Source organism: Ahaetulla prasina, chromosome 3 (assembly GCF_028640845.1).
Source record: "Ahaetulla prasina isolate Xishuangbanna chromosome 3, ASM2864084v1, whole genome shotgun sequence".
NCBI lineage: Eukaryota > Metazoa > Chordata > Lepidosauria > Squamata > Colubridae > Ahaetulla > Ahaetulla prasina.
In genome coordinates, this window is record NC_080541.1 from 160,308,017 (window position 1) to 160,328,418 (window position 20,402).

Sequence of the window (20,402 nt, forward strand, 5' to 3'; positions counted from 1 at the left end):
AAAAAGATTCAGCCACAGGGCTAGAAATATTATCTACCTCTATCAGAAGATTTCTTCCCAGATGAAGCTAATGTTAAGTTTCTCTCTCTCTCTACAATGAAGGCCCTTAATGAGCCACCATGTAGAAGATAAGGATGTTCTTGCCACAGTTAACATGCAGCCAGTTCATTCCCTATTTTGCTCTATTATTGTAAATAATTAAACTCTAGAAACACTATTGTAGGTGAGCTGGTTTACTAAAAAGATCATACAACACAAACAGTCCATGCCTGTCAAAGATGCATGCAGCTTTTTGCTCAAAAAGGAAAAAAGCAGCACCAAGCTAGTAAGGACTGCTGGGCTACTCAAGTCAATTTAGCCAATAACAAGAATGGAAACCCAGATACCACTTTCTCTAAAACTTTTGATGTAATTATTTAATATTAGGCGCTTTACAACCATGTATAGTTACAGCTGTATACATCTAGTTTGGAAGGTTAAACAAGTACAGCATAAAGGAATCACACAGGAATGACACTGATGCATGTGGCCAATTGTTTTCATGGGAAAGGCAACATTCAGTCACTCATATCCATATCCTCTTCATGATGATCGTCTCCATTGACCTTGGACTCCCTTGGTTCACCACCCCCTTTCTCCGGGGACTCCTTAAGCTTTGGGGAAGTGGAATCAGCGGCTTTTTCTTCCTTTTTCTCTTTTTCACTATCATAGCCTTGTTCTTCTTCATCATAATCCCTTGTAACCTGCTTTGCCAAGACAAAACATAAAATAAACCACATAAGACATGTTTCAAATGAAGTTTGGAATCTCTGGAATTCAAATCAACCAGGAGAAATATATTTAAACATACTTTGACATCTTTGTCACTTTCTGATTTCCTCTCTCGCTCTTTCTCTTTGTCTTTGCTTTTTTTCTTTTTACTTGTTGATCTTTCACGCTCATCCCTGCTTCTCTCTTTATCTTTATCTTTTTTCTTCTCTTTTTTATGCCTGAAAGGAAAACAACAAAAACCTTGAGAATGAGAATACAAGCATTTCATGGGATTACTAAAATGTTTTAACTAAAATGTTAAACTAAATGGGCAAGTTGCACACAAGTCTCTGCAATGAAAGCTGTTTAACAATATGAGAAATGCAGATAAACTAATCTGTGTTATTATTTACAAATAATTATGTCTTTATTGATGTATGTCAATTTACTGAATACCTTCAAAATTATTTCACATTTCCCAAAGTGAAGTAAGATTCTAATGCCAGTAATTATTGCTAGAATGGTTACTCAATCACTGTTAATTGAACAACGTTAAATTAAGCCCGAACAAGATCTAAGGAATTTCCTACAACAGGAGAACTGAGAAAGAAAAAAATGATCAATTCAGTAGATTTGTTAAAAGACAAACCTTTTTGGTGAAGGGGATCTAGACACTTTTCTCTTAGGTGACCTAGGCTTTTTAGGGGATCTAGAGCCACTTCTGCTTCTTCTGCGACGTCTTTCTCTGTAACAAGAGTGTCTCACAATCAAACTTTGCCTTGCATTTATTAACATCCCCAATATGTATTTAATGTCAAAATTATATATAAACAAGAAAAAAATATTTTAATTGCTTCAGCATTTCTTTGTAGCAGGCAAAAACATAAATGCAACATAGGCTAAATTAAATCAGTTGTTTTCAGGTTTTGTTTAGGATGGCCTAGTGACCTCAAGATAGCACAGTGAAAAGTCAGGATCATAACTAGAAGTCAAGAGAAAGACTGAAATTGGTCTTACTGGTAGCAAAAACCTTGTAAAACGTTTCTAATGCAGGATGCATGCACAGACAGACAGAAAGACAAACACACACACACACACACCAACTTTTGATCAGTAATTGCTTGCTGGATAAACTATCCTGAGATGTGCATGTACATAATAAGATCTCTATTTCTAGCAATCCATATTTTGTTTAGCCTGAAAAATTAAAAGGCAAGAGCTTGCATAAGAGGAGTAACTTTCATATTCCTCATGACCCATATAGGCAAGTGCAAGTTATCTATAATGATGGATTGACTTCCAACCAATAAATGACTTCAGCATGCTGGTTCACTAGCACCTCTTAGAAACATTGACAGGTTAACCTTGAGAATTTTATCTCAGTGTTTGGATCTAAAGCAGTACAATTCATTAAAATGCTTTTAGTGTAGTATGAAAGAACCCTTGTTCCAATAGTGAAGGTTTCCCAGAATCAGAATAGTAGGCCATTTCGACAGCCTTCGAGAGAAACATAGGATTACACCAAACACCAAACCTGCTTGCGCTTCTGGATCGTCTGGCAGTGCTGTAGCTTTTGGGTGGAGTTTTAGATCGTTTCTTCTCCTTTTCTTCTTTCTTTTTGTCTCTAAAAGAGGAAGAAAAGATGAGCTGTTTTTGTTTTATGTATCTTCCATAGATAGATAGATAGATAGATAGATAGATAGATAGATAGATAGATAGATAGATAGATAGATAGATAGTCTGTGTCTGTGTGCATGTGTATGAATGTATAAAATATATACACATACACAATAACATTGGCATTAATTCTACCCTGTAACCAGGATGGATGGATGGATGGATTGGAGGGTGGGGTGTATCTCTATCCATCTGTCCTGATTACAGGATAGAATTAATGCCAATATTAGTTGATCCAACAGAAGCTTCTGATAGCAGCATCAAGAGGGAAGAAAGGTTTGCCTTACTGATCTCTATCTCATGTTTGGATTAATCTTTAAAACGGGGGAAAAACCCTTTGGTGAAAGTTGTCACCTCCCCATTCCATAGATGGAAATTTTTGCTAGATCAAAGAGTTTTTCATCAGGCAAGAATGGAAACTGGCTACAAATCACGTTTCCAATATTTTTCTAGCTAACAGAATAATTTCCTCCAATGCAAAACAGAATTTCAGGATTTTGTGAAGTTTTCAAGCACCTGGTTTTGGAAGTGCTCCTAGATCTCCTAGTACGTTCTCTGGAGTGAGATCGCCGCCGTCGAGGACTTTTAGATCTTCTTCTGCTCCTTGACTTTGAATGTGACCGTCTTCTGGATCGACTTCGTGACCGTCTATTAAGCAAACCATTAATCAAATAAAAATGACATATCAGATCACATAAGAGATACTCTATGAACTATCAAATAGAGTGATGCTTAGTGACTAAGCAAAACATGGACTAGATATACACAACTATTATCTACAATAGGGAAATTTACTATTTGCTATTTATAAACTGTTTATTTTCTATTTATTATTTGCTATATATAAACTGTTCACTTTCTTGCAATCTGACAAATTGAGCATATCTTTGCATGGTGAAAACTTATCATTTCACTACAGTATTAGACACTGGTGATGTCCGTTGTATGACTATATTGTACTGCTTAGACTGAGATAATCTGAGCGCTAGCAGAAATACAACATATGGAAATGGAAATGTTTGTTACGTTTGATTTGGATCTTAAATAACTGATGAGGATTCTCTCAATAATAAGGACAAAACACCAGGAACTTAAATACATTTTGAAAGACATGAAACACAAGAAACATAGTATTCAAAAACAAGAAAAATTATCAACCACCTACCGGAATTTCTTATTTCCTGTGCAATACTATCTATTCATTACACTCATTCTAATGACTTCATATTCAGCTCATGTGTATTAAAAGACTAATCAGTGTTTTGGAAATTATTTTTAAGTATTACTCAACTGATCAGCTAGTGAAAAATGGCTGCATTCTCTGACCCAACACTATGGCTGTAGTCTCATACAGTTATCGAAAAATAAGTCATAATTCAATTTACTGAATACAATTTATTTTTCTGAATCATCCCCCCCCCCCCGATTATACTGTTTACAGCTGGCCATTACCATATTATATAGTAACTACAGTCTTATCTACCAAACTCAGTAAGCAGCCAGGTGAGCCATTGTTGTGAACCCTTACCTATGTCTGGAAGAAGAAGGTGTTCTTCTTCGCCTTGAACGCGACCTGGATCTTGAATGCCTTCTTTTATCGTCTTTTTTATCTGGAACCAGAACATCGGAAGTGTCCATTACAGAACCATCAGGAAAAATTAGGTGAACGCTATTGAAGTTATTTTTTTAAATACATAAAACTGTAGCCGAAGGAGTTTTTATGTCTCAAAAGCAGTTTTCTGCTATTTCTATCAATTGCGTAAAGGGTCAAATACATTTTCAAGTAACTACGAACATTTTAATTCATATTCCTATAAGATAAATAGATGTGGGATGTATTATATAAGATGAAATACTGATTAGGATAACATCTGAACAATCCTAAGAAATATAAAAGAAGTTCTTTGGTTTAGACATAAAATAATTCCAGCATCTCATCAATATGCTCCTGGATATTAGTCCACAATTACGGTATTTTTCAGCAACTGGTATCAAAAGACTTACTGATTATGATTCTTAATCAGATGTTGTTCTTCCCAATGTTTACTCATATCTGACATTCTACCGATATCTCATACAATGCAGAACTTTTTTTCCAGACTACAGAGTATTACAGTGATTTTGTGCAAGGCAAAATGACTTGAGTGACATTTTAGATGGCTTTACCTGGCTCTATAGCAGCAGAAATCAGAGATTGTGCTTCCCGTACTCGTTTCATGGCTTCTTCTATTTCTTTACTGGAGGTATCTGTTTTCAGACTTGGTGAAACAAGGCCTGCAGCTACATGATTGAGCCTGAACCAAATAAAAAAAACATAGAAAAATTGAACTATAAAGCCCATTTAAAACCGAATATACACGTAAGTAACTCTTGCTATCCGTTAGAAAAATAATTGCAACAATCTCCATTTGTAAGGCATTCGGTGAAAAAGACTGTGGATCACTGACAGTGGCATTCTTGGGTATAACACTAGGAATTTTTCTTAAGTATTTTATTGTTTTATTTATGTAAGCTGCCTGGAGTCTGCTGAATTCACTGGCACATACATTTTTGTGAATAAATGAAAGCATGTATTATCCGTTAATTTCAGGTCTATGCAAACTTATTTAAAACATAATTTCGAAAATTGAGTACTTGAATTTTCTTGCTGGTTTTTTTTTAAATATATTTTTGTTTAGTGTATCCTTTTACTAGATTATCCTACTGTCTAGAATATTCTTGTCCATTAATATACAATACATAGGTAATTATTTTTTCCACGATACCAGAAATGAATTTATTTGAAATTAATAGGGATCCTCCTGCTTCTGCTCTTTAAAGCATACAAGTAAGTCCTTGACTTACAACATGGTCAACAGAACTGAAAAAAGTGACTTATGACCATTTTTCACAGTTGGCAACTGCTTCATATTTATGACGGTTGTTGTGTACTATGGTCCCCTAATCACCCTTTGCGACCTTTTGACAAGCAAAGCCAATGGGGGAAGCCAGATTTACCTGTACTAGAAATCAATGGAGACCACATTTCAAGAGTAGGAAATTGGGAAGAATATTCTAGTCCAGGCCACAACTTCCCAACTACACTGACACATATAAAATGAAAGGAAAAGCAAAAAACATGTGTTTGTCCTCTTTTGCAGTAAATTCCCTAACTAACTAGTATATTCCAGGACTAATCTGAGATTAGTTATAATGGATGTACAAATTGTTTTATGTTAACCTGTAAAAATAATCTATTGTGTCTTGCTGCATTAGGATTTAACATGGTTATGCAGCCTGCAAAATGGCTGTATTGCCAAGGAAATTGCATCGTCCTGCAGATTTATTTTTTTAGTTTTTGAATAGATTTTAAAATCTGTAGTTTATTGCCTTGTGGTTGCTTTGTTGTATTTTTCCTGTTTTTAATTTTATGCTGTTCAGAGTCACATGTATGAGGTAAGCAGCTACATAAACTGATTAAATAAATAAATAAAAACAAATTTTGAAGTTCTGACACCAGTATTTCTACATTTATATAAATTTCAACAAGCTGAATCTTCTCATATACAGTTAACAAGAGAAAGGCCACTCTTGTAATACTATAAAAGTCTTGGTAATTTTGACCTATATTTTGAATTGTTATTGAACTTTTATTTATATGTGCAATTTCACAGCCAAGACATAATCGGACAATATAGATTAAAAATGCCATGAAATATATAAATAATTGGCAATAAAGCATCTAATTTTACTAAATATTTTAAATATTTTTAGTTAATACACTAAAAGTATTTCTTTAAATATTCTCAGTTGATGGACCTATAAAACTGAGATCTTTCAAACTTCCTATTTCTCAACTGCTTACTTGCCATCCCTACCATCAGTACAATAGATTTGCACTCAGTGTGTATGCCATGAGTGTCGTGGAGACTACCAAGGAGAGGAAAACATTTTACTACTTCTGAAATTATGTCCCATAATTCAAAGAGTAAATAAAATGATGGCATGCATCCTGCTTAGAAGATCAGAGGGTGCTGTCTCAGCATTGCCCATCTCCTCTTCTTACAAAATTAAGGAAGTTCATTAAGCATGTTAAAATAGCCTTCATAGAGCCATCTCCTTGCTTTCACTACAACAAAAGGGGAAGAGCAGCATAAAAAATTGCTTCCCTTAGCCCAGGTAGTTACAGGCAGTCCTCAACTTACAACCATTCATTTACTGATCATTTGAAGTTACAATGGCACTGAAAACAGGGATTTGTGACCATTTCTTACACTTACGACCATTGCAGCATTCCCATGGTCACTGATCCAAATTCAGACGCTTGGCAACTGGCATGTATTTATGACAGTTGCAGTGTCCCAGCATTATAGGATCAGATTTGCTAAACCTCTGACAAGTAAAATCAATGAGAAAGGCACATTCCCTTAATAATAGTGTTACTAGCTCAACAACTGGAGTAATTCATTTAACCCTTGTGGCGACAAAGGGCATGAAATGGAGCAAAATTCACTTAACAGGTATTTTGCTTATCGACCAAAATTTTGTTTTCATGAGTTGAGGACTACCTGTAACAGGCAAGTCTAGGAAAAAGTCCTGATTCTTATTCACCCAAAAGGCATTATTTTAAAAGATTCCTCTTTCTCAAAACCAATTGTGCTATATAGTGCAATTCTAAAAATCAATACTTACTTTGGATCCACTGTGCTCATAAGTTTTAAAAGTTGATCTGCTGCAAGAGACTGCAAAGAAAAATAACCAGAAATTGCTTTTCAAACAAATATTTGGAAAAAATTACTCCCAAATGACTTTAAATCTGATAATTAAAATTAAAAAACACAAATTACTGTAAGTCTTAGAATGTATCTACCATTAGCTTACTATAAATTTAAATCGAGAATACAATATATACTCAGATCCAGGCTATTTTTTATTTCTGATAACTATTCATGTCAGTATTTGCAAGAGATTTTATGTTTAAAATTACACAAGAGTCCTTGATCATTTGAGGTTTCTGCAATTGGAGAAGGACTTGTCCATTTACAAAATGACTGCAATGAGAAATATATCCAGAATCCAAGAGTCAATGTACAAATTCGATTAAGACTGCATTTGAGTCAAAACTGTTATATACCTTTTCAGTTATAAAAATGGTATTATCCAAGTGTGAGTTCTAATGATGCTGTTAAAGAACTTCTAGAGTATGAGTTCTCATTATACAATATATTGATGGCATGAAATATTACTATTGCCCATCAATTCACCAAATCTGTTCCAGAGGAATCCCTAACCCTTTGAATCGGATTTGAGAGATATGGGAGGATGCCGAAGGAGCTTATTTCCCTGTGTTGTTTCATTATTATATTAAACTGATAAAGCTGGCCTTCCTCCAATACTACGGTTCATAAATTGCTCTAACTATGTTAAATATACAATCATACATCACAATCTTCTAATACTCAGATGAACACATTTGTTTCTTGTTGCTGTGGAAAACCAGAGACAACAAAAATAATCCTATGGAATTCCACAATAAAAATTCCCCGAGTGTGGAACTGCATAAATGTTAAAACTGACGATTTTCTAGAGCCAGGTTTATACTTAAAAGCAATATACCTGAGAGTTTAAGTTTGCCCCAGGAAGACCTAGAGCAGCTAGAGCTGGATCTAGAGTTGGAGCTCCTAAAGCAGCCAGAGGAACAGCACCGATCTGTAAAAGTGAAAATTAGTACAATCTATGCATTTTTCATAAGGAAAATACAAACACAGCACATTTTCAGCACATTCTAATTGTTCTATTTTCCAAAACTCTGGAAAACAGGAACAACTAGTAACTTTTTAAAGTTCTGAAGTACTGACACTGATTTTTATATTGAATTGAATATAGGTAGCTGTTTTATACCAATCAGATTGTTCATCTAATTGGGTCGTAGCTCTTGTGAATCCAAGGCAGAGGTTTCCTATCATCCTTTTACTATCAAGTCCACTGAAACAGGAACTTCTGTTGACTAAATATGGGTTGTTTGCCTAAATGATGTCCCTTTAGGTTGAACAGTTGCCATAATGGCTACAGTAGCAATTGGTCATAGTTATCCAGTTTTCATGCAAGAATATTTATCATCATTTGCTAGCTGATTTTTTAAAAACAAATATTGAAGAAAAACTGAATGTAGACTTTGTTCATGCAAGTAGGAAATATGAACTACCCATTTTTAATTTTCTCTAATTTTTACAATATGCACCCAAATTAAACCCCCAAAAAGTAATTAATGAAATAGTAATTATGTCTTCAAAACTATTTCATTTATAGTAAACTAGCTGCATCTCAGAAGAAGCATTTCTCCTCTCTTCTAACTGGCATTCTCCACTTTCTGAATGCAGGAAAGGAAAAGGAACTAGAAGCAAGAAGGTATTTCCCAGGATCTGCATGCAGTATTTCTACTAGCGTTTCACTTATCTGTGACTTTAATAAATTTGGCTTAACTTTAATTTTGCAACTATAGACATTTAACTGAAATTCATACTTGCTACAAAGTATTGTTTCCCACTTGTACCCAATCCGTGTTTTCTTAAACTGTATTTCTGGATATTGGAAAGGAAGAATAATACTCTCACTGTCATTATGCAGTTCTTTATTCATCGTTTTAGAAATCTCGACTCAAGGTCCTCACTTTTGTTTTAAAGCGAACATGAAAGCACTCTCTATTAGGCTACAATAGAGTTCACTTTCTAGAAAGTTAGCTATACCAAACTCAAAGAGGACAGACATTACACTAAAAAGGCTGCACTCTGGAAGTCCCAAGAAAGCACTTTCCTGAAACTACAAACATAACCCCATCCCGATTTTACAGAGGAGGGAAGCAGTGAATAACTGAGAAATGGTTTTTAAATGACTTAATTGCTATAAAGCATTCTTTTGTTCAAAAAATTTTTTATAAGTGTCATAGAAGCCAGGTAAGACATATAAGCACTGCAAGCATTATGCTATGTGAAAACACAGCAATTCTTTTTGTCTCTTGCAACAGGCTCATCCCCAACTATAGAAATGGCTGAATACCATTTCTGGCCACAATCTTCCGTATGTTTTCATTTCAGATGTTGCTTTATTTTTAAAAATAGCAGTGAATTAGGTGTCATCCCAGTGAGCTAAAAGGAAGAATAGGATCCAGTCTAGGAAATCAGTTACTTTGACTTTGGGGGCAATTCTTATTCACTATAATTCTGCTGCAAGTATTACAATAACTTTGTATAAGTGTACCTCCCATAAACAAAGGAATATAAATAATATATTGCTGTATTTTATGCACATCTACTTCTTACCTGAGAAAGTGGGTTAGGTGTAGGCAGGAGTCCACCCCCCGGTAGAAGGCCTGCCACAGCATTAGCTGGTGCCAGGAGAGATAAAGCCTTAGTCTCATCAGGAATAACTCCTGCAGAGAGACAACTTTGCATTAGAAGTTACTCATCAATTATCTTTTTTCTTTAAAAAAAAAACCACACACAAATACACCCAGAAAATGTCTCCCTGAAACACCATCTGAGTTTGCTGAAAGTACTTATGTTGGCTATAATACAATGTTTGCTCTCTTAATAATTTATCATTAACTTGTTTGTCAGAATGAAACTTCAATGTGTGAAAATTTGTTCCTTTTTCTCTACAAAAGGTTAAGTTCTAGAATAAAAAATAGCACAATACACACTACTTTTTTGTTAACACTGCCAAGATTTCATCACCTGTACTCGATTTTTAAGTCATGAACCAAACGTAAGCAAGCACAGTCGGTTCTCCAGGGATGTGCTCTCAACTTTCAAAAGCTGTTTTATGAACAACGACTCGTGTCGGCTGCTTCACTATAAAGCACACAGAAAAATCAAGATACACAAGACAAAAAAAGTTTGATTTAGGGGTTAATAATATGGCACAGTTCACTATAATTCTGCTGCAAGTATTACAATAACTTTGTATAAGTGTACCTCCCATAAACAAAGGAATATAAATAATATATTGCTGTATTTTATGCACATCTACTTCTTACCTGAGAAAGTGGGTTAGGTGTAGGCAGGAGTCCACCCCCCGGTAGAAGGCCTGCCACAGCATTAGCTGGTGCCAGGAGAGATAAAGCCTTAGTCTCATCAGGAATAACTCCTGCAGAGAGACAACTTTGCATTAGAAGTTACTCATCAATTATCTTTTTTCTTTAAAAAAAAAACCACACACAAATACACCCAGAAAATGTCTCCCTGAAACACCATCTGAGTTTGCTGAAAGTACTTATGTTGGCTATAATACAATGTTTGCTCTCTTAATAATTTATCATTAACTTGTTTGTCAGAATGAAACTTCAATGTGTGAAAATTTGTTCCTTTTTCTCTACAAAAGGTTAAGTTCTAGAATAAAAAATAGCACAATACACACTACTTTTTTGTTAACACTGCCAAGATTTCATCACCTGTACTCGATTTTTAAGTCATGAACCAAACGTAAGCAAGCACAGTCGGTTCTCCAGGGATGTGCTCTCAACTTTCAAAAGCTGTTTTATGAACAACGACTCGTGTCGGCTGCTTCACTATAAAGCACACAGAAAAATCAAGATACACAAGACAAAAAAAGTTTGATTTAGGGGTTAATAATATGGCACAGTTCACTATGATTTCTTTTACACCTACCATACAATTTTGTAAAACTTAAGAGAAGGTAAGAAAAAGTGTAGGGCTTTTGCTGACTTCTCATTTGGATATGAAGGTCTCCACAAAGGTCCAAATGTAGGTTCTGCATATGTGTCCACGTGTATGTGTTTATATGAACACCTAAAATGTGACACATTCTTACCTGTGCAGTAAAATACACGCTCCACTTTGTGTCATGGTTACTGTACCAAGAATGCTGCTGAGTATTGCCCTTTCAGAAGAAACTTCTGATTTGCAGCTTGTGGTCTGCTAAGTGTCTATTTTTACTGCCTATCCCTGAACAAAGAATAACCTTCAAAAGGCCCAACGTGAGACAAACAGTAATGTTGATTCTTGTTATTTTAACCAACAGCAAAAGCCCTATACATACGGATTAATCTGTTAATGTGCCCAAGCCCCCAACGTGAGAGAGTTCAATAAGATAACTGTACTATATATTTGCAAATACCAGAACCGTTTCTGCAAGACATATTAAAAAAAACTGCATCTCATCGTAAAACATACAATATGTACAGGGCACTTAAGAGAAACTGGATAAGCTGCAGAAGAAAACTGTTGGGTGGTATTTTCAGCAGGGCCTGGTATATAGTTCAGGCTGAACCAGGGAAAAGAACTGTAAAACACAACAACAAAAAAGAAAAACCACTGTTAAATAAAGGTAATGGTTCCTTCCACCTATACTGAGAAGTGCCGATAATATAAACAAATGTATAATACACAGCACTGTTATCTTTCTTCTGTCACTGAGCTGTCATAATTTCAATACCAAAAGTTATGGTGGGAAAAGGGGGGAAAGGTCATTTAGATACAGGGCATTAATGCATCAATATAAACATATCTACTGAGATTATGGGATAAATTTGCATGCAAATTATGTCTCAGAGGATATTATTTATGTTTACACACAATTAGTGCAACTATAACATTTCTGGCATCTAGCTAAAAATCCTCTTGAGACACCTCACAGAAGATCTGCATCCATTAAGTAGTCATGCATCTGATCCTCTCATTTTGTTTTTAGGAAAAAAGTTATTCAGAAATAAAACTACAATTTAAAAAAAACAATGAGGCCCCTCACCAGTTAATTTTCATGCGTCAAGAGTTTTTTACTGCTGCTTTGTTAGAACCATGACATACTGCATGAATGTGTAGAAATGAAGAAAAAGAAACAGACAAAAGAAACAAACATTAACCAAAGAACCTACATAAACCCACCCAAAGTCACTGTTTTAATATCTGCATTGCTTCCAAATCCTTCCATTTCATCACGAAGATTATAGTACTATGCCTTACCGTGAACTTTGTGTTAAGTCTAGAACACAAAGCAACAATCAACACCAAGATGTATGAACACACTAAGAACAGAAATGCGACTTGATACTAGGGGATATATGATCAGTACAATGCATACTGTAATATTTGTAGAGAGATAATATCAGAACGTATCGCCACAATAGTAAAGGGTAAAGATGTCAATTCAGCAGAGTGCTTAAGCATATGCCTCAATGCAACTGAACAGTTTCACTGATCTTGAAATGTTTTTTTTCCCTCAGCAATGCTTAAGCACTAGCAAAAATAGGGTCTTGTGAAAAGAAGAATTGAAGAGTGACACCCACATTCTTTCAGAGATAAGGACCATTTGTGAGAAAGAGTAGAGACCAAGTTCATAGAAAAAAATCATGGGTCCATTATTCTGATAAACCACTTGTCATATCCTGCCAACTACAAAATGGTGCAGATCCTAAAAACCCAATGTGAGTTCTTGATAGGTAACAACTACTCAAATTGCATTAAACAAACCTCAGAAAAATTCAGAAAAGTCATCTTTTTGACCGGTATCGCAGCATGAGATTTATCAGTCATCTATCTTTCTAGCAGAGTTTAAAATCTTGTTTATAAAGAGAAAAAAATATGATGTATCAAAACCATTCAAGCTCTTAAGAAGAGACACTGTTCTTAAACACTAACTTACAAATATATTGGAGGCTATTGGTTCAGTTAATTAGAGCCAAGGTGAACACGACAGCGGCATTCCTTCCCCAATCACATTAAAAAAGGTGTATAATCCATGTTTAGTAATAAAAGGAATACAAAGAGGCAAGGGCGCTGAAACCTACCCCAGCCTGCTGCTTATTTCACCACAGTAGCTTTCTGCGGGTGCTGGCAGAGTTGCAGCACTGGAGCTCAGATAAAGAAAAAACAAAGGGAGACAGACTGCAAGGAGGTTAAATTGCAGGCACAGGAAGGCGGCTATACACTTCACCTTTTGCTCTGAAAAGTAGCACCCCACCCTTTCTCTTTCTAAGAAATTGGGACCAATCCATATTTAAAAACGCAGCTACTGTCGCATCTAGCTTGGCCCTAATATAGACAGCAATTATGTAAGACTCAGACATAGATATATCTGACATTGTCAGAATTACATAGTTACATAGAAATAGTACTTTAAAGTATTCTATTCAGCCAAGTTAAACCAAGGAGGACAAAACTTTGTTGGTATTAATTATAGTTTTAGTTTTGAATATCCTAACATTAATTAATTAGACCTGCCTGTTGCATATTATTCTGCCTTATTAAGGAGTAGAATGAGGCACTACATATAAAACATAGACTACAATCCAGCACAGTTAGTCTGCGTAAATCTCACTGCTTTTAAAGAGATGTAGTAATCTCTGTATGCAGAAGTGCAGAATTAAGTGAAGTAATTTACTGTAGTCCCGTGATCTAAAATGAGCACTAGTTTATCTGTGAACAGTGCCTTTGAAAGAGTTGTGGTGAAATCTACAGAGGTTCAACAGAACTCATTAGAAGAGCAGTCTTCTTGACAGAGTTTTAGTTATATTTCCAACCTGCTCATTGTTTTTCAAATTACTGTAACACCCTAAAAATGTAAGAAAAAGAAGAGAGAAAAATGTTGTTAACAAGTGAGTGATTTACACCGGGATAAAACACTTGGGGACTTGAGTGCTTGCTGGCCTTTAGTTAATGTCTAGAATCCCCTGTAGCTGCAGAGGACCCCACTGTTTCAGTCATCTGGAAGGGCTTTTGCATTTGCCTTCTCCACTATAAAAATCACACACACAAATAAGAGAGAAGAGTTTATTATTTTAGAGAAATTCTAGAATATATAGCAAGGTTGAATAAGAAAATGTGGAATCTAACACCCAGTGCCCATTTAGCACCTTTGCAGATATTTTCTGACTAACAAGAGATCTCAAACCCTTGGTGTACCAGAATTTATATTGAGGGTTAACCGCTTTTCAGCTGTCAACTAAAACAAGCAGAACACTGCCTTGTAATTAATTGGTGATATGTATTCACCAACTCTCCATGAGGGAGAATGAACCATGTGATAACAGATGCCAGGTAACTTAAAGCAACACTGCTTGTTTATATATTTCATTTTAAAAAGATAGCTTAAAAAATGCCTCGAAGCAGTCTGGTGGAAATAAATCAAATAATGCTGTGTGAATATAAAATTACTCTAAAAGCCTTTGCAAAAACTGATGGGCAAGTTCCAGCAAGTGCTGAATTCGTATTTTCTGTCTGTTCTACAGAAATCAAAGATGAGGGTATACCAAGGGTTTTAAAAATTCAAAAAAGCTTGGATATTTTATATACTAAACTTCATGCTATTCAACTATATCAGGATTTAATACCAGAGGTCTATGGCTTCATAGATCTTTAAACAATTCACAAACCTTCTGCGTAGGGTACGACTATCAATGCTCGGTCAACGAATACAGTATTTGTCAGGTGCTGAGCCACAACTGCTGAGTCAGGTTCTTGGAACTTTACAAAACACACACGGGAAGAAACAGGCAAAGGGGAGTCACTGAAAAAAAAAATTCAGAATATGAACATCAGATGTAACATGAACAAAGGTTAAGACATTATTTGACTTTTGGAACTATATAAAAAAGTATTGGACATGGACCCTACAGTTTCCAAAAAAAATTGTTTTTATGTTATAAAACAGGGAAAATTATTAAACGTGCCTGGAGAAGAATCATATTTATACTGTATTTCAATTAAACTTAAATAAGTCTAAATATTAATATGCACCTACCTTTTCAAAATTATGAAGCGAGTACCTCTATAATTGTTCACTCAGCCATACACTTGGTTCCTACCATATGTATTTAAGATTTAATCTAATACTGAAAACTGGGAAGATGTAACCGACATTCTTAATGGGATGTCACAGACAATAAATAACTTGAATTTTTCCTCATTGAAAAAGAAATCTTCCTTCAAGCAATATATCAATTCTCTCTTAAAAAATATATGCAAAGTGTGTTGTTCACATCTCATATGCATGATGATGAATATTTTACTTTTCCATATTTAGTTACATATTTAGTTCAGGACTCAACTATAAGGTTTTGATGTTTTCAAGACTAGTTGTTTTCTGCTGTATTTAGCCTAGCTGGGGAATGGTTACAGGAAAACAAACAAGCTCAGACAACACCAAGAATCCAATGGTTTAGCTTTGCATCAAATAAAAGATTAAGTGAAGTAGCATGATTACGTGTTAGATTAGAGTTCAAAAGAACCAGATGTTAATTTACCATTAGCCACAGAGGCTCACCAGGCTCTTTGGGTCACACACACTCTCAGTCCAATCTACCACTCATTATTTTCCCTCGGAAAAAAATAGGACAGAATATTATGTGAACTATCTTAAACTGCTGAATTAAAAAAGAGCTATAAATCAAATAAATAAACAATACAGATTTGTAGCTATATCCATAAAGTAAATGCCCAGAAAAAATTATGTCATTTATGGATGAAAAATCAACAACCAGTCCTCTTATAGAAAAAAATGTTTTACTTCCCAACTTGTTGTTTCAGGGTAGCTACCCTGTTTCCCCGAAAATAAGACATCCCCTGATCGGGCTTTTGAGCGCATGCACTAAAATAAGCCTCCCCCTAAAAATAAGCCCTCCCCAAAAATATTTAAACACAGAGCAGGAAATAAGGTAAGACGGCAAGAGGAGCCCCATCTTGTTCCACATGCCCCAAAATAATAAGACCTCCCTGAAAATAAGGCCAAGCGCTTATTTCGGGGTTCCAAAAAATATAGGACAGGGTCTTATACATGGTTGTATAATTTAACATAATATTAGGACCAAGTTATGCTTTACTGATGCTATGCAGATATTTTTAGAGGGGTAACCCTGTAATAGTTGGGTGGCTTCCATATTTCAATAATATCCTATAATTACATTTTGCAGAGCTTCTTTCATGCAGAAAATCTGAATATTAAGAAAGGGCTCTTTCTTTCCTGTTGTGTTTTGGGCATACAGTGACAATCTGTGGAAGCATCTTTTTTCCTAACCTGGACCTCCCCAAACTATGCTTCAGCATAAATTCCAAAGTATGCTATACTGTACTGGATGGAGATTATAGGAGTTTCGGTCCCAGAGATCTAGAGGCCACCAGATTGTTAACAGCCATTCTAGAATATGCTTTCGGATTATAAGGGACACAGGCCAAGCCTGCTGTGTTTTCTTATTGCCAGAAGTAAATGGAGTCAGGTTCTTGGAACTTTACTGAAGGCTAGCGTCTTCCTCTTTCAATGGAAGAGGGAAGGCAAGAAAGATGATGGGAAGATGGGTGAAAGCCATAGCAGATGTCATGCAGGGACATGCTTGGCTTAGATAAGAAGAGACAAGTATCAAGAAAACTAGGGAATAGCTGGGCGGGTAGGTTATGTTGCCTTGGCATCTACTTGAGTTGTAGTAATTTTGCCTCCTCACTGTCTGGATTTTGTTTTGTCTGTAACCTGAACAAATGAAAACATTTTGGTTACACTATTTCACTAATCTATTACAGTGGTGCTCTCTGATGAGCTTGGTTGTCTTCCTGCAGATGTTTCATTTACCCAAATAGGTTATTCTCCTTTATTGGCACTACAGGTAGTCCTCGACTTACAACCCACAACTGAGATCAAAACTTCTTTTGTTAAGTGAGACCTTTGTCAAGTCAGTTTTGCCCCATTTTTACAACCTTTCTTGCCAAACTTAAGTCAATCACTGCAGTTGATAAGTTACTAACCTGGTTGTTAAGGGAATCTGGTTACCCCATTGACTTAGCTTATCAGGAGATCTCAAAAAGTGATCATATAACCCCCGGGACACTGCAATGATCATAAATGTGAACCAGTTGCCAAGCATCTGAATTTTGATCACATGATCGTGGGAAATGCTGTAAAGGTGGTAACTCTGAAAAAAACGTTCATAAGCCACTTTTTTTCACTGCTGTTGCAACTAGGAATGGTCACTAAACGAATTAAGTTCATTTAACTAAATGAAATAAGTTGAAGATTGCCTGTACAGTCATCTTTTCTAGACTCATCATAAAACTATGTTCCTGTTTCACCCCCACCCCCAAAAGCTCTCTTTCAGGCACCACAACCACAAATACCCAAACATCCTCCCAACAAAGAAGGACATGTGCCCAGGAGCATTTTTCTTCAATTTGGTTACTCTTGTCGAGGCTCTTATCAGTTCAAAATCCAAATCATGGGTTATCATTCTGCCTAGTTTGAAATCAACAAGACTCGCATCCCAAGGATGTCTGGCTTATCCTTACTCCCCTAAAAACATTCCTAGAAACCTAACCTATACACTTAAAACTTTTTACCTGATAATTACAAAAAAAACCACTCATCGAAACGTAATCTATACTGTACACTTAAAATATTTTACCTGAAAATTACAAAAAAACAACAACCCTTCAAGTGCTATTACGGCTGCAAAAAAAAAAGAAGAAAAATATCAACTTTGTGTTATATGTAACCGACAACAGGAACCAACGACCAGGATTGAACCGTAGCTTAGCTCTTCCTCCTCTTACAAGATTAGTTTTATTTCACGCAATAAAGCACTTTTCCTAAAACCAAGCCGCCTCACAACGTGGCTCCCCGGGCGTAGCGCGTCTAGAATAGCAGCCGAAAAAGGCCTCAAACCCCCCCCCCCGCCCCCAATACACAAATAAAGACGGCGTTCAAAACCGTCCCTCAGCGCCCCCCTGCCGACCCTGGCAGATCTCGTTTCCGTCTCCAGCCTTCCTCCCTTCCCAGGTTTCGAAAGCAGACAACGGCGGCGAGCCAAAGAAAGGCCGCCCCAGCGCCGGAAACTCCAAGATGGAGCGGACGACGGCGAGGAAGGGACCGCGTGATCAGCTTTTTAGCTTTCGGAAGCGGCAACCATCGCAGCCGCCAAGCCCTTCGATTTCTGTCCTGTCCTCCGGCCTTCATCCTCTCCCGGCCCCGCCCTGGCCCATCAAGGGCCTAGTAATACTCGAGCGATGGTTTCAAAGGAGGCCGCGGCCTTTAAAAACCGACCATCCGCCTTTCTCGCGAGGAGGAGCGGAACTTACTCGGGAGGGAAGAGGCGCAATTCTTCGATCTTGCCCAGGAAGCCGAAGAGAGTCCGCATCTGTTCCGAGCTGGCGCTTGGGGAGACGTTGGTGACCTGAATCACATCGGTGCCGCTGCTTGAAGCCATCGCGCTGCCTCCTGCTCCGGCACTTACAAACGCATCGAGAGCCGACGGGTTAAGGGCCCTGGGAAATCGGGAGACGCCTCCTTCGTATGTCCCTCGGCGCTTCCCGTCGCTCTAATCGCAAGGGAGGAAAAAAAAAAAAAGACCCTCGCGCGCAGAGTAACGGCCACCGAACGATCGTTTCGCTGCCAGACTCCCTGGGCCGCAATATCCCAAGCTCCTCAGCGGCTCTCTCCGAACGACGCACGAATCTCTCAGCCTGCGCCTGCTCAGAACCAGGCCGCCTGGTGAAACGAGACACGCATAACTTGCGTGTGCGCATGACCATTTGAGATGCCTTGCTGCGCATGTGCAAGTGGCGCTATAGGCCTTTTCCGTTTTTCGTAGGGGCTCATGTTTGGGGTTGATGCTTAATCCCAAAGGTGCTTTTAGAATAGAATAGAATAGAATAGAATTTTTTATTGGCCAAGTGTGATTGGACACACAAGGAATTTGTCTTGGTGCATATGCTCTCAGTGTACATAAAAGAAAAGATACGTTCATCAAGGTACAACATTTACAACACAATTGATGATCAATATATCAATATAAATCATAAGGATTGCCAGCAACAAGTTATAGTCATACAGTCATAAGTGGAAAGAGATTGGTGATGGGAACTATGAGAAGATTAATAGTAGTGCAGATTCAGTAAATAGTCTGACAGTGTTGAGGGAATTATTTGTTTAGCAGAGTGATGGCCTTCGGGAAAAAACTGTTCTTGTGTCTAGTTGTTCTGGTGTGCAGTGCTCTATAGCGTCGTTTTGAGGGTAGGAGTTGAAACAGTTTATGTCCTGGATGTGAGGGATCTGTAAATATTTTCACGGCCCTCTTGATTTGTGCAGTATACAGGTCCTCAATGGAAGGCAAGTTGGTAGCAATTATTTTTCTGCAGTTCTAGAATAGAATAGAATAGAATAGAATAGAATAGAATAGAATAGAATAGAATAGAATAGAATAGAATAGAATAGAATAGAATTTATTGGCCAAGTGTGATTGGGAACACAAGGAATTTGTCTTGGTGCATATGCTCTCAGTGTACATAAAAGAAAAGATACTTTCATCAAGGTACAACATTTACAACACAAATGATGATCAATATATCAATATAAATCATAATGATAGCAACAAAAAGTTACAGTCATAAGTGGAAAGAGATTGGTGATGGGAACTATGAGAAGATTAATAGTAGTGCAGATTCAGTAAATAGTCTGACAGTGTTGAGGGAATTATTTGTTTAGCAGAGTGATGGCCTTCGGGAAAAAACTGTTCTTGTGTCTAGTTGTTCTGGTGTGCAGTGCTCTATAGCGTCGTTTTGAGGGTAGGAGTTGAAACAGTTTATGTCCTGGATGTGAGGGATCTGCAAATATTTTCACGGCCCTCTTCTTGATTTGTGCAGTATACAGGTCCTCAATGGAAGGCAAGTTGGTAGCAATTATTTTTTCTGCAGTTCTAGAATAGAATAGAATAGAATAGAATAGAATAGAATAGAATAGAATAGAATAGAATAGAATAGAATAGAATAGAATAGAATTTATTGGCCAAGTGTGATTGGGAACACAAGGAATTTGTCTTGGTGCATATGCTCTCAGTGTACATAAAAGAAAAGATACCTTCATCAAGGTACAACATTTACAACACAAATGATGGTCATAGGGTACAATTTAACCCTTAATGATAGCAACAAAAAGTTACAGTCATAAGTGGAAAGAGATTGGTGATGGAAACGATGAGAAGATTAATAGTAGTGTAGATTTAG

At 36.7% G+C, this 20,402-nt stretch overlaps 1 protein-coding gene and 1 long non-coding RNA gene across 8 annotated transcripts; both read right to left on the reverse strand.

Moving 5' to 3' along the window:
- Window positions 1–389: 389 nt before the first annotated feature.
- SRSF11 (serine and arginine rich splicing factor 11) lies at window positions 390–18,876 on the reverse strand. Of its 7 annotated transcripts, none has more exons than XM_058175587.1 (12): window positions 18,480–18,876; window positions 14,795–14,928; window positions 10,442–10,551; window positions 8,023–8,115; window positions 7,099–7,148; window positions 4,594–4,721; window positions 3,956–4,037; window positions 2,944–3,075; window positions 2,285–2,374; window positions 1,400–1,522; window positions 851–989; window positions 390–746 (listed from the first exon to the last, which is right to left on the reverse strand). In XM_058175587.1, the coding sequence occupies exons 1-12, from the start codon at window positions 18,605–18,607 to the stop codon at window positions 558–560; spliced, it is 1,398 nt and encodes a 465-aa protein (XP_058031570.1). In that variant the 5' UTR covers window positions 18,608–18,876; the 3' UTR covers window positions 390–557. The 7 variants fall into 7 exon arrangements, with proteins under 7 accessions (XP_058031570.1, XP_058031572.1, XP_058031568.1 ...); XM_058175589.1 differs by having other exon boundaries at window positions 390–743; window positions 18,480–18,875; XM_058175585.1 differs by having other exon boundaries at window positions 1,400–1,495; window positions 18,480–18,874.
- On the reverse strand, window positions 11,653–14,789 carry LOC131194511 (uncharacterized). The gene is made up of 2 exons (XR_009154208.1): window positions 12,172–14,789; window positions 11,653–11,706 (listed from the first exon to the last, which is right to left on the reverse strand). It is a non-coding gene; the product is annotated as an uncharacterized LOC131194511 (long non-coding RNA).
- Window positions 18,877–20,402: the final 1,526 nt, after the last annotated feature.